Consider the following 14,861-nt stretch of genomic DNA (forward strand, 5'->3'; position numbering starts at 1 on the left):
CTATTTGTGGTACATTTATTTGTGGCAAAGATCTTATTTTCACTTTACCGAGCGCCTGGTAGGTAATGTGCAGATTACCTAGATACTCTGTACATTATCTAGGTAATTTGAGAAATGGAACAATTTTCACAACTTTAACAGATCACGCTAGTTAAACTGCAGATTAGCTAGGTAATCTGCAGATTAACCACTTTCGAGCTTTAGCGGTAACAAAGACACCAATACAGTAATATTACACTAAATATAAATTTCTATATAATTATGTTCGTCATATATAAAGTTGAATAATTTACATTATTTTATAAGAAAATAGAAACTAGTATCAAAGTATTTTATAAAAAAAATTTTATCAATATGAAGATAATTACCTTATAAAGAAAAAAATCTCCATCATTGCAAAACCAGTAGTAGCTATTTCCACAGGAATATAATCATACAACCCTGGAATATTCTTGTACTTTTCTAAAAATAACATTTTAAATTAAAACCGATTTAAAATCAAGAAACCTGTATTGTTGTGTGAACGACGATTTTTACAGTGTAATTCAATAATATTTTTTCTATTACTGTGTAGACAAGCGCATTATTAATATTTTTCTTAGTTATAGTTTATATGTGTTTCACCTCTGTTTCACGTGTAGTTTGATTTATATTCAGATTTCTGCTTTTGAATATTTTTCTGCATTGATATTTTTTCAGTATTTAGTTTTAAGAGTAATTGGGAAGACTGAACTCGACGTACCTCTCTTGTGCAGTCCTAATAACGAGTCACAAAGTTATCAACTCTTCTTACTTTACATTTCTTCAGTTATCATAAAGAATGTCCAGTACCATGTAGGTCTTAGTATTAATTAGTGTTTCCCTTCATACTATCGCTGCTTGTACAATTTCCAACACCGTTTTTACAACACTTGCTCTTTTTACGAATTTTTTTTATCGTGTAAGCATTAGTAGTATTTTTTCATAGTTTTCGAGATACAAGTAGATACTGTATTTCCAGAATGGTATAATCGATGTATGACACTAAACCGAGATGAAATATAACGGATTTCTCTATAAAAGACATGAAATGTTTATATTAAATTTTTAAATATTTATCTATATCTATCTATATATATATAAAGGGACGTGTGTGTCCCTATATTTCACTTTTCAGCCAAAACTACACATCGCACATGAATGATGTTTGTATGTGGTAGTAGCCCCAAGTCTCCATTCGTGCACTATGGTGGTTGCGTCTCGATAGCTATAAGGGTGCGGGAGATATGGGCTTGAAAGTGGTTGAAAGTGGAAGATTTTCTATTTCGACTTTTAAAATTTTCGAATTCGAATTGATTCGGTTATAGAACGATTGTAAACGTTCCAGAAAATTGAACAAATTGAAAATAGTTCGGTTGACTTGACGTAAAAATTCTCCAATTAGTATGGAAACGGGGGATCCAATTCTTGCATTCTGTGAAAACGGGTAAGACTGGCTATAATGTAATTATTTTAATCTTCACTATCGTTACTTTTTGCCCAGCGAAGTGGGTCCTTGAAGCTAGATTCTAGAGTACTTAGAAAAACAAACAGTCTTTTATATATATAAAAAACTATATTACATACAAATAAAAACCCAGCGAAGCGGGTCCTTGCAGCTAGTATAGATATAAAAATAAAGATTTATGAAGATTTATCGGATTTATTAAAATCAAGCTAACGTTACTAGCGTTATTTGTGTATATGTCAAGTGCGCCTCATGAATTTTCTATCTTTAATTAAAATTTTGTAGTTTCCTGTTTTTTTTTCAATTTAATTAATTAATGATATATTTAGAAAACGTTTATTGCATTTTTAAGAACGTTTATATATTTACAGAAAATTCTCAATATGATGGCATTGCAAACGTATTTTATACAGAGTTAAGTCAACAAAAAAAGAAAAGTGTCTTATACAATTTGCTTAAAAATTGATTACTATAATATGAGAGTGCAGTAATTTACTATGCTTTTCGTAATGTCGTGTTCATCTGTGTAATTATCCATACAATCTGCATATTACAGAGCAGGTAGAAAGTACGAAAGACAAAATACCTATTCGCAACACTATAGGAAACGACATTATTATACTAAACAAGATAAGGTAAATAATAATGAACACGTTATGAGTTCTAACTTCATCAATGTTCAGGGTAATCCCCTCCCTTTTGAATCCTACTTGCTGCATGGCGAGTACACCGATTACAGTTGTGAGTTCTCAAACAATGTAGTTCTGCTATCCTTTTGCATATTTTTTCATATTGTTGTTAATATTTTCTTAATGATCTTTTTATTTATTAAGCAAAAGCACTTATACGAATATCTAGAATAATTTTTTTAAGAAAGTTTCAAAATTAAGACAAGAAAAAGCGACACAAAAACTTACCTANAAGTGTCGCATAGGATCATGTTGATTGTGGAACACATTGTTTATATTTTTTATAATTTCGTAATGACGCTCATATTGAGAAATATCTCCCATATTGATGAGATTCGATTTGCATAAATGTCTTGTACATATAAGATGTTTCTGCTTGCAGCGTGAAAAGTGCCATGGACTCAAGTTTTTGTACTACTTTCTTATAAAAATATCATCTGCATATCCTGAAATGTTACTCTACAAATTTAAACTAGTAACTTTGTGAAGGACAGCATTCAAATTGCTTGTTTGACTAATTACAAAAACTTCGCTGTTTAAATAAATGAAATTTGTGAAATTGTATGCATTGCGTAAAAAATACTAATACTTACATAACCAAATTTAATTTCTTTTTTCTTCAACATAATGAATCCAAATAAAAATCCAGTAAAAAATGAATTAAGATGTGTATAGTAAGGTCTCCCGTAATTGTAATTCAGATAATTCGTAAGTTTTCTGAAAATAATAAAAAGAAAACAATTTAAATATTTTTATACAATAGCATTACAAACAGAAGTACAAAAAATTTGCAAATTTGTTATTTTAAAAACAAAACACCGTAAAAAAATTAAAAATTCAAAGAACATATTAAGATACAATCAATCTATATTTTGTGTCTTATAAAGAATTTAACCATTTCAGAGCCTATCAACAAATATGAAGAATGGAAAATCCTACTAATATCTTATGCGCGTTTTTTAGACAGGTCGAAAACTCAATAATTTTTCGTTAATCTATCGTTTCAATATATGGCCTGGAATATCTGTAGGTGCAAGTTATAGGCCGCCCTACTGTGGCCTTCTAATCTAATAATGAACCTGTTAAAATAACAACTTCCATCAACACGGAAATGAAAGTTATTTAAAAAATCAGGTTCTCCGTTTATGCGGGTAAATTTTTATCTTATCATAAATGGGAGGAAACATTTGTCTTATGCGTGATTTTTTTATAAACTTTATAAAGACGGAACGAGAAAACAGAAAATTACTCCAACGTGTCTTCCTAAGTTTGGACTGGTATACGCCGGATTACCATATCTCTCAACTACTTACTAACCACGGAAAATTCGCGAGCTACCTATACAGGTTCGCTCACAGAACTTCCAATCAATGCCTTCCTTACATGTCTCGTTGAAGATGGCACCAAGCATTACAAACAGAAGTACAAAAAATTTGCAAATATGTTATTTTTCTTGCTGCATAATCAACCTTTACGATTGTGTTATGATGGATAGTGAGAGAACTGAAGTCAGTCTATTACTTCATGAGATTGGCATTGGATGGCCATGCCAGCCTAAAGACATTTGGACTAACCGTGAAATCTTCTCCTCTTTCAAAAAACTCACTAGGAAAATAACCCATGTTACGCACCAAATTATCAACTGTTAACATGTACTGNAAAAAAAAATTAAAATTTAACTTAAAACCATGCCTAAAGCTATACAATATAAAGATAAAAATGTCCCCATGACTGTATGAGCAATAAGCTTTATCAATGTAGACAGGAGTAATATTTCTTCATAATGTTGCATGGTAACGTGACGAACAGGGTGAAAAACAGTAGGACAACAGAGTTGCAGGTTCAGATATTTCTACAAGATGCAGGGAGCGGTTACAAAGGAAGTTTGTTGCCTTGTGCTCCAGATGTGTTAGGTAACACGCCTCCTTTGTAATTATTAATTACAAAGTATTAAATACACATCATTAATTAAAAAGAATCTAAATTATTACTAAAACAGTAACACAATAATATTAATTAAGCAAGTCCAGTATAAAACAAGTTTAGTATAAGGTCGAAATGCATTTTGGGTGAGTTAATTAAACAGGTGGGTTTGTAATAAGCCTGTTTATTAGTCATAAGTAACTAAGTAGTTTTTGTAATTAAATTTTAAATAATTTGTGTTATAAATAATCTATTGTGTGTTTTTTGTATTAAATTATTTTCTATTGAAGATTTTCTTTAACTTTCTATTAAGCTGTGAGTAGAAAGAAGAAAGTTATTTAATGACCGAGATCGAAGGAATAGATAGTTGTATATTAACAGTAGTTCTATGGCATAACAAGAAATGGGCATTCTTTCAGAGTTTTTATGAAAATTTTAATGACAAGTTTCGAAATAAATTTGTAGCATAATTACTTTACTGAAAATAGACACTTTAATGTAAGGTATGTAAGAAAATATCCGAGATTCAAAAACCATAGTTTAACATTAGTTTCTTTACTGTTTTTTTTTTTTTTTTAATACATCTGATTTGAAATTTCATTTGTCTAGCGTAGTCTATGTTGCTGGAGTTTTATGTTGCGTAGTCTAATTTACTGAAATGCGTTAAACATCGACATTACTGTATATAAAAGAACATTATTTCGTACTAAACTAATAAATAAAATAATGAATACTTGTATAATAATTGTAATAATAGTAAACTAATATAAAATGAATAAATAGTAAGTAATATTTACGATTTTTCTCTGACCTCTTACACCACTTGAGGAGATAATGCCTAATTCCATTAAAGTTTCGACAAAAGTTGCCAGGACAACCCAACTTGAGAAGAAACCGAAGAACGACCTGTGAAAAATTGTAAGTGGAATAAAAATTAAAACTTTATTAATATATTACTTGAAAAACAACTGAAAGTGATCGTGTCTGTTGTATCGAGTACCTATTTATTTTCTTGTAATTTAATATATTCTCGATGTATAATAATCTGTAATTAACTTTATCTTTAAATAATGACAGTATGATTTGGCAATTGCTTATAATTACCGTGATTTTTATCTGATAACCCACTATTTGTTTCTGGTTAAAAGTCGAATTTCAAAAGCACTGACACAATATGCAATATCTGGATTATTTGTTTTTCGTAAATTTCAATTACAAATTTATTCAACAATTTTCTTTTTCTGTCTATGTGTTTTTATTAATGTTTGCCTATACTTCAACAATTTGTAAGAACATCACAGAACAAGAGCTGATGTACTTTTATAATACGGGTTTGATTAAGTACAGTATAAAAGTACATCAGTTAATTTGAAAACAGTTTAATATATGTAAATTTTATTTAATGGTCTGTTTTTAATGCTATACGTACTTATAATTGCTATGCTGGTAATGGAAATCCTCGATGATGGCAGCATTAACTACACAAGTACCTTACCATGAAAAAGTTGGGCAATTTTTATTTNACTCTAGTTACGCTGGCCACGTGGAATATTTCATGTTTAGTTTATGTTTCTAACATATGAAAATGAGCTCGTATAAACTCATTGCTGTAGGCATATGTCCATCGTTCACGAGATGTGTTGCCGATCAAACAGAGTTATATTTATTCCATATATTGCTAGAGATAATGTAATTCTTCAAACAATGTTATATAAGCAAAACTGTTGGTCAACAACTGATGCAGCAAGTAAAAAATTGTGAATAATATTGTACACGAAAGCCACATAACTGAAAATAAAAACTTTTCAACAAGGTCGGTGTTAACCACTAAAAATCAATAAAAGTTTTATAAAGAGTCGATAAGGTTTGAAAAAATTAAGAATTTATTTAAAAATTTTACATGTCTTTTTACTCTGAAATATGTCTTCGCAAAATTATATAGAGATGCTGTACGGTATATGTATATATTGGTAGATAGAATAAGCTTATTATCCTTCATACGCGAGTCATTACTCAATATTATACCTGTACTCCTGTAACCTTTTGTTTAGATTTTAGTTCTTCATTACAATTTTATCCATATTAAGTTTTTTAATAGTGTCTGTTATTCGGGAATCGCCCATACTTTATCGACGATCCCGCTTACTTTCCCACACGACCTGAGAAGCCGATCTTGTTACCCGGAAAACGCGCCCCGAAAGAAAAACGCCATCCACAGACGTTGTGAGCTGTTTTCGTCAAACCGTCGCCAGCAAACGGGTTCAGGCGCATGCATTAATTCCGGCTCCTCACCGTATTAACAGTATTTAAGTCACCATCATTAAAGTTAAGAAATTGTTATATCTGCGCTAAACCATCAAACATTCATCAAATAGAAAGAATTATGAAAATTTTAAGACATTGTGCAATTTGCACCTATAATTTTCTCGTTTAATTTTGTGTACTGCGCCTTTCTGTTTGGTACATGTCAGTCTTTGGGAATGCAGTTTAAACTTAAAAAGTTTATCGAAATCGGTGAGCCAACGTATTGCCGTTTTTCGTTTCGATTCTGAGTAAAGTTTATAATTAAGACAATTTTTCTTCAAACTTTGCACCTTCCTTTGCAGTTTGTGAGAAATCCGACGCTCTTATAAGAATTTTCAGTAATAAAAGTCGTATACAATTTTTCTTTCATCATTATTTCCCTTATTTCTCCCGTCATCACCCCTTTGCCAGGGTAATTGACCTTGTGACACCAGGCCTGGTACTGCGTCACTTAAAAAGATGACCTTCTAGACTGACGAGGTCGTCGTAGTCAATTGCGGAAGATCCCCTGGGATCTGCGGTGTAACCAATTAACAACAACCGACATGTGTTACTATGTAGAGAGTTTCGTTCACCCTCTGCACAGTAGGGTCACCTGCAAGGGTAGACCATGCGGGGAGGGACTGTGTCGCGTTGCCGAGGATGGTTATCATCGGTGACGTGATATGATTTCTCACCGTCTTCGTTACTTCAGGTGATGACGAATTTAATGTTAATTGGTCAAGAGATGTCTATGTAACTTCGTCACCCATGACGCGGGAGACGTTAATAAATCTGGAGAACTGTCAAATTCAAGTAAACACACGCTGCAAAGACAATTACGTCAGCAAAATCCTAGATATTTCCCATGCTAATCGGGTATAAAAAGAAATCGCTCCTGCCCCTCTGGGCGATCGTCGGGAAGAAGCCAACGATTGGACTTTTCAAGCCTTCTCTGCCTTTGGGAACTTCGCAGCTTCTAATCGCTGCTCCAAATGAGTTAAAGACTTAGAATATTTTGCTTCCCTCTCTCTCGGTTGGGGTAGAGACTTAGAAAATATTTGTCTCGCTCGGTTTAGTTAGACTTAGAAATAATTTCTCTTCTGTTTCGGTTTAGGATAAACTTAGAAAGTTATCGGATTGAGGACCTTCGGCGGTCCCACCGATGGAAAAAACGGACATCGGCCATCTGTTATTGTCGCGACGCGAAAATATTATTACCCTTATTACTTTCATCTTGCTTAAATTTAGAATATGTAAAGTTCAGTTGTAACATGTGTCAGACATGTGTCAGGTGTGTGGATGTCAGCAAGTGGTGATGGACAGAAAAAATTGTGCCCTGCCCTTTGTGTGTGTAGAGTCAGAGTGTGTATGGAGGCAGTACTGAGAGGAGTGCTGACCGCAGTACTGACCAGGGAGCTAACCAGAGTGGGTAACTGTGTGACTGGTCAAGAACCAGTATTGTGTAATACCAATAATTGTCGGGTACCGGAGTGTTGCTTGATTGTGGAGTGCCAGAGTCACTCACTTATTAGAGACATTAAAGTGTAATTGTGTTGTTATTGTTAGACAGGAAGTGTACTGTGTTGTTATTGTTAGACAGGAAGTGTACTGTGTTCTTTTCAAATTTGTATACATTTTCTGGTCCGTCGATATACAACAGAATATATTTGCCTGTAATTGTATCATTTGTTTTATATTAAATATGTTATTCCCAATTTCACTGTCTCATCTTTCAGTACGATCGACACCTCGTCATGACTCCACTAACCCTCCCACTCATTTAACAACGCCATCTTTGACAACGAAGCCGATAAGTGGGGAGAAGCTTACCGTTCTAACCTCCTAGGTTCACACACTATATCTGAACGAATTATAAACATATATATATAACAATATGATATGTAAATTAATATCAAATTTTGGAATAAATATAAAATTCTCTCACCTGATGACTCTTTTTCGCAATAAGACGAAAATATCCATTGCAGATTTCACACTGCCCTGGTTACAATACGAGAGAAGAAAAGCACTGAAATTTGTTTAAAAAAATTGTGAATTATCTTACGTGTAGTTGTTTTAATTTTACACTAACAATATAGTAATGCTGTATCAAATTCCGCACTATAAAATTGTTTGTAGTGCATATTATTGTCAATAATAATGCTGTAATGGTGCTTTTCACAAAGAAAAGTCTGCCTACCACTCGGAGAACAATTTAGATTGACCATTTCGTTGCCTGAAGACTTTACTTGTACAAGCGTAACGGCTACTAATATGTATAATTTTACAATATAATTATTATATAATAATTTCAACATAAGCAATTGCCCTATTTTCATGTTGATTTTAGACGAACCACTTGGTTGCGCTACTGAGTGGCACCATTCAGTGGTCTGTCTGAAAACGGCCTAATATTAAGTTTCTACCAAATGTAAATTGTTGTAAGAACCTTTAGAGTAATTCAGTATATAGAAGAATTTATCATGATTTTACAAAGTTTCAATATTGCTATAAACTGTTTTGATATTTGTTAAGATGTTACCGCTAAAGCTCGCAGCAACGTTTCTGTACGCTTAAATTAACATAATGTTCTTTATCTAATTTACGATATCTAAAGAATTAACTCAATACAATCAAACAATCAACAAATTAGTTGATAGAATCAATCATCAACCAATTAAAACACATACAAAAAATCAAACGATTTAAAATATTAATACAATTAGGAAAATTATCATATAGATAACCACCTATGGAATTTCGGGACTTTGAGTATCTATCTGAACTGAGGGGACCGAGACGACTTCAACGATACCCTACTTTCGGACTGGAGACGAAAAATAATAAAGTTGTCATACGTTTTCTGGTGATCGCATGAAATAATTGTGCAGTTAATGTTACCTATGGTAAGTAAATGGCGGCTCGTCTCTGATTCCAGCAAACAGAAGAAAGGAAACAGTGGGGACGCACGTTCTAACCTAACCTTACCTAGTCTAATAAATTACCATAATTATTACCAACCAAATTATTAGACTAGGTTACGTTAGGTTTGAACGTGCGTCCCCACTGNCCGGATTACCATATCTCTCAACTACTTACTAACCACGGAAAATTCGCGAGCTACCTATACAGGTTCGCTCACAGAACTTCCAATCAATGCCTTCCTTACATGTCTCGTTGAAGATGGCACCAAGCATTACAAACAGAAGTACAAAAAATTTGCAAATATGTTATTTTTCTTGCTGCATAATCAACCTTTACGATTGTGTTATGATGGATAGTGAGAGAACTGAAGTCAGTCTATTACTTCATGAGATTGGCATTGGATGGCCATGCCAGCCTAAAGACATTTGGACTAACCGTGAAATCTTCTCCTCTTTCAAAAAACTCACTAGGAAAATAACCCATGTTACGCACCAAATTATCAACTGTTAACATGTACTGTAATTCTAATTTACTAGTAATAATTGTTTTTCCTAATTTCTACAAAAGTATCGTGTATTGTATTATTTTCTGTTTCCTACTGTAAATAATTGCCATGATATGTATTGTACTGCTCGCGAACCTTATGATGTATCTGTACTCTAATTGTCGCGAAACAAATCTTGTATGTATTAATACTAACCACTATGATGTATTATAAATTGACCTCATGTACATATTGTATACTCCCTCCCTGGTAGTGCTTATTGCGGGGCCAGGGCATGTACGTTCTTCATTTGTACCTTAATAAATTGATTAATTGATTAATTGTTTGTAGACCGCTCCACTATGGCCTTCCAATCTCATAATGAACCTGTTAAAATAACATCTTCCATCAACAGGAAAATAAAACTTATTTAAAAAATAAGGTTCTCTGATTATGCAGGCGAATTTTTATCCTGTCATGAATGGGAAGAAATATTTGTCTATTTTGCAGATTATGCTGTCATGCACATTCTTCTGTTATATCATGGTGTGCGATGGTTCAACATTTCATAGTGCATTAATAATATTAAACAGGAAAGTAATAAAAACCTCAAAATATTTTATTATGATAAACTATGTACTCTTATCTGACGATGTTTTCAGAGATACTGAGCCGCCCAAATGCCATTCAATTGGTATCAAGAAATTTCAGCTCTCTCAGAAAACATTTTCATAGAAAACTTTGTTCTACATCTCACCACTGTGCCGATTTTGACGCAGCGAGCAAAATCTATTTTATTGTATGAAACTCTTACATATAGAAATTTTAGCGATGCAGGAGATACTACCCAGCACGAAACCCATTCTGATAGCGCAAAATCTAAAGACTATGGGCAGTGTTTTGTTAAGCTAACTACAATTTGATATTTGTGATGCTTCTCATATATATTGAAATTGACTTTTTTGATGACGTTAAATTAGTACCTGTGCTGTAATGAATTAAGGTTCGGCGGGTCTTTCTTTGTTTATAACGTTGTTTCTTTGCCATAATGATAAACTTTGGTATCATATTTTTATGAAACTTTATTTTTTTGTCTACCATACTAAATTTGATTGCATTTAAATTGTTAAATATTTCCCTGGACAGCGTTAAATAAGGGTACTCTAATAAACATCACTTGGTACGTCTGACATCAGTACATCATTCTTTATTCGTGTTGTTATAACAAATAATATCTTAATTCGTACATATTTAAAACATATTATAACGTAATGGTTCGATTTTTGCTAGCATTAGTAATCGTGTCATAACGAAAGTAATGTCTCTATGTAATAATTAAATTTCAATATTTTTTATTTTTGTTTAGAGAACGTATAGAGTATCTGGTTTTTGACTTTATAGTTTGCTGTCCTGTAAATAAATTTATATTCAATTTTAGTACTTACCTATAATCAACAGAGTAACCAAATATTATGTGAACTTTGTATATAGTTGTATTAATAATGTGTGATAAAACTCCTGCCACAACTAACATCAGTGTGATAATTTTTCCATACTTCGGCCATCTAGAATTAAACAATATACATTTATTTCTGTTCTGTACATCATTTAAATTACGGAAAATGAAAAACGAAACATCCTGATATATATATATATATATAATTAATTGTTATTTTTATTATACTTGTAAATCGAGTTACATATTAAATATTATGCGTACATTCATAATCACACTACACACGAGTAATTGGTATCGATTACGGGCTTAGCCTACAGGCCAATCACGTGAAATTTACCATGTCTTCTCCACGTATTTACACGTAAATAAAAGAGATTTCCGTAGAAATTTATTACGATAAATTGTTTTTTCTCAAATCGTTTAAACGTTACGTTGACATATTTCACAAAGTTACTTTTCGTAAAACTAAGAAAAGAAACCTGAAAGTAAGGATGTCGGAACATCTGGCTGCAGTAAAACTTAATAAAGTCAATACAACTCCCATGTTTTTACATTGTCACGCGAATAATTGCCAAGTTAATATTAATAATGTAAAAATCTTAAATAGAGAAAAAAATGTGATAAAAAGAAAATCAAAGAACACTTCGCGATAGTTGTGCAAAATAATGTTATAAATTTAAATAACGGCCTGATACCAGCCAAATGTTGGAAGAGATGATAATACATAATAGTTGTAAATGCAATGGTACTTGTGTTAAAGATTTGTCTTCTGCTGTATTACATTCTGGTAGTACTGTGTGACGTTATGGTTGTACGAAACCCTGCTGAAGAGACCAAAAAAGGCGAAATGCATTTCGTGTGAAAAATAGTGTTAAATAAAAAAATCTTTTTCTCTTAAAGTTAACCTGTTTCTCCTTTCCTTCTATCCACCTGATTTGGTCAAAAAGCCGTGTTAGTTTATGGTAAGTAGTAGTTGCTTGACACACGCATATCAGATATTTTAAGTAAATTAATTTTTATGAGAAAATCTTCAGCAATAGTAATAACAAAATGAAATCAATTTTTCAAATCACAAATAAATTTTTAAAATAAAAAATTATCGAGTAAATTAAAACACGACAATTTTGAAATAATATTTTTATCACTCACTCATTCAAACATTTTTTGAAGAGGCTGCAATTTAATTTTTTTTAATACAGTAGATCCCCCTATAAGACGGTGGATACGTTCCGTTCTTTATGAATCAATTTTGTAGGAATGATAGTTTACGGACTACGGCTGTTTGAAAGGTTTTCTTTCATAAAATTAATCGATTCTAGACTAATTCGACTCAACATTTCCAAAATACGTATATTTTTTTGAAAATAANATAATATTAAATATCAGAATAAACTATCACAAGCTAAAGAATATTTTCGTTTCATTACTATATAAAATGAAGAGATTATTATAAAACTACTAAAACGGTTAGTAGTATATCTAATGCGATGAAACATTAAACGTTTTTTCAATGAATTGAATGATGAATGATCGTTCTATTTTAGGCTCTATGACTAAACCTGAAAAAGTTTTCTAATTTATCATGGTAATATGAAATACGTGCTGAAGCGAACCCCGAAAATTCACCCACAGCAAATTTGATATGAGCAAACTGCCGTGCTGACATGACAAGTGTATTTACAAATTCTCGAATAAATAAAAATTTTGAGTGTGTAATGAACAATATAAACGTGGAAACATTCGCAATTTGTTTAGAAAGATAAATGACAAGTATATTTTAAAAAGTTATCTCATGGATCTAAAACTTTTAATCCAACACTTGTTAAAATAACACCTTAGTGCGAGGCTGCTATGTACTCACATTAACTTTAATTTATGAGAAAATATTCAAATCATAATGTATAACTTACAAACATATTATTTGAGAAGTGGAATAAACAACTTTCTGGTTCTTCTCTTTGCAATAATCAACTCTAGCTGACAGTTCACTACCGAGCACTGCAAGGAATNAGAAAATAGAAACTAGTATCAAAGTATTTTGTAAAAAAAATTTTATCAATATGAAGATAATTACCTTATAAAGAAAAAAATCTCCATCATTGCAAAACCAGTAGTAGCTATTTCCACAGGAATATAATCATACAACCCTGGAATATTCTTGTACTTTTCTAAAAATAACATTTTAAATTAAAACCGATTTAAAATCAAGAAACCTGTATTGTTGTGTGAACGACGATTTTTACAGTGTAATTCAATAATATTTTCTCTATTACTGTGTAGACAAGCGCATTATTAATATTTTTCTTAGTTATAGTTTGTATGTGTTTCACCTCTGTTTCACGTGTAGTTTGATTTATATTCAGATTTCTGCTTTTGAATATTTTTCTGCATTGATATTTTTTCAGTATTTAGTTTTAAGAGTAATTGGGAAGACTGAACTCGACGTACCTCTCTTGTGCAGTCCTAATAACGAGTCACAAAGTTATCAACTCTTCTTACTTTACATTTCTTCAGTTATCATAAAGAATGTCCAGTACCATGTAGGTCTTAGTATTAATTAGTGTTTCCCTTCATACTATCGCTGCTTGTACAATTTCCAACACCGTTTTTACAACACTTGCTCTTTTTACGAATTTTTTTTATNAATAAACCAACTTATATTTAATTTCAATTTTTATCATTAAATAAACTGATTTAATTACCAAATTTAGTTTAAAACATAAGAAAATATATTAAAACATGTAAGTTGCTGATAGTTGATGCGAATAATGCTGATCCGAAATAAAATATTCTGCAAAAATCATATATATTATTGAATTTCAAAGAAAACTTTCAGCACATTTCGTTGCATCTGTTATGAAAAGTATTAGAAAGAATACTACATTTTTAAAAAGTTTACATACGAATATGTTTTAAAGTGTAATTATTATTTAATTAACTCATTTACGATTGTGAATTTTTTCGCGACCCAAAAAAAATCTAANTTATGAAAAGTATTAGAAAGAATACTACATTTTTAAAAAGTTTACATACGAATATGTTTTAAAGTGTAATTATTATTTAATTAACTCATTTACGATTGTGAATTTTTTCGCGACCCAAAAAAAATCTAAAATAAAAATACATACAAATTTGCAAAAACAGGTGTACTACCACAGTTCACTCTTGTGTTACAATGGAACAGAGACAACTGAATACACTGAAACGCAATAACACTACACTAGTTCACACTACGGCGTTGCGGAATCGTTGTCTCGCTGCACCAGAAGTGACACAAAGCATGCTATTTCAAACTCTCATAAGTGATTTTCAATATTTTGCATTAAAATCTCACGACCCCAAGATTTTGCTGAGCGACTCCAAATGGGGTCGCGACCCATAGTTTAAGAAACCCTGAATTAAGAAATAAATGTATAGCAAAAAGTAAAAGCATCACAGAACAATGAAAGCAATGCATTTTACAGTTTTGTGACTTTATTTAAAATGCGAGTTAAAAAACGTGTTCAGAAGTGTCTTTTACCAACGGAATATTTTGTATTCACGTGACAGCAGTTTTGAGTTTGGCATATAATATTTTCTGTGATAAATTTTTTACAGCATAATTCTTAA

The 14,861-nt window shown here is 31.7% G+C and overlaps 1 protein-coding gene across 1 annotated transcript in view; it reads right to left on the bottom strand.

Annotated features, from left to right (window-relative positions):
- LOC111630125 overlaps positions 1 to 14,861 on the bottom strand; it is a 45,499-nt gene that overhangs the window by 19,990 nt on the left and 10,648 nt on the right. Inside the window, exons 3-4 of the mRNA XM_023374152.1 lie at positions 11,239 to 11,358; positions 2,769 to 2,892 (exon numbers count right to left, since the gene is read on the bottom strand). Coding sequence (XP_023229920.1) covers positions 2,769 to 2,892; positions 11,239 to 11,358 — 244 coding nt within the window. The remainder of the gene's footprint in view (positions 1 to 2,768; positions 2,893 to 11,238; positions 11,359 to 14,861) is intronic.

The sequence above is a fragment of the Centruroides sculpturatus genome, unplaced genomic scaffold (assembly GCF_000671375.1).
Source record: "Centruroides sculpturatus isolate CEXI.00-Female unplaced genomic scaffold, Cexi_2.0 scaffold540, whole genome shotgun sequence".
Lineage (NCBI taxonomy): Eukaryota > Metazoa > Arthropoda > Arachnida > Scorpiones > Buthidae > Centruroides > Centruroides sculpturatus.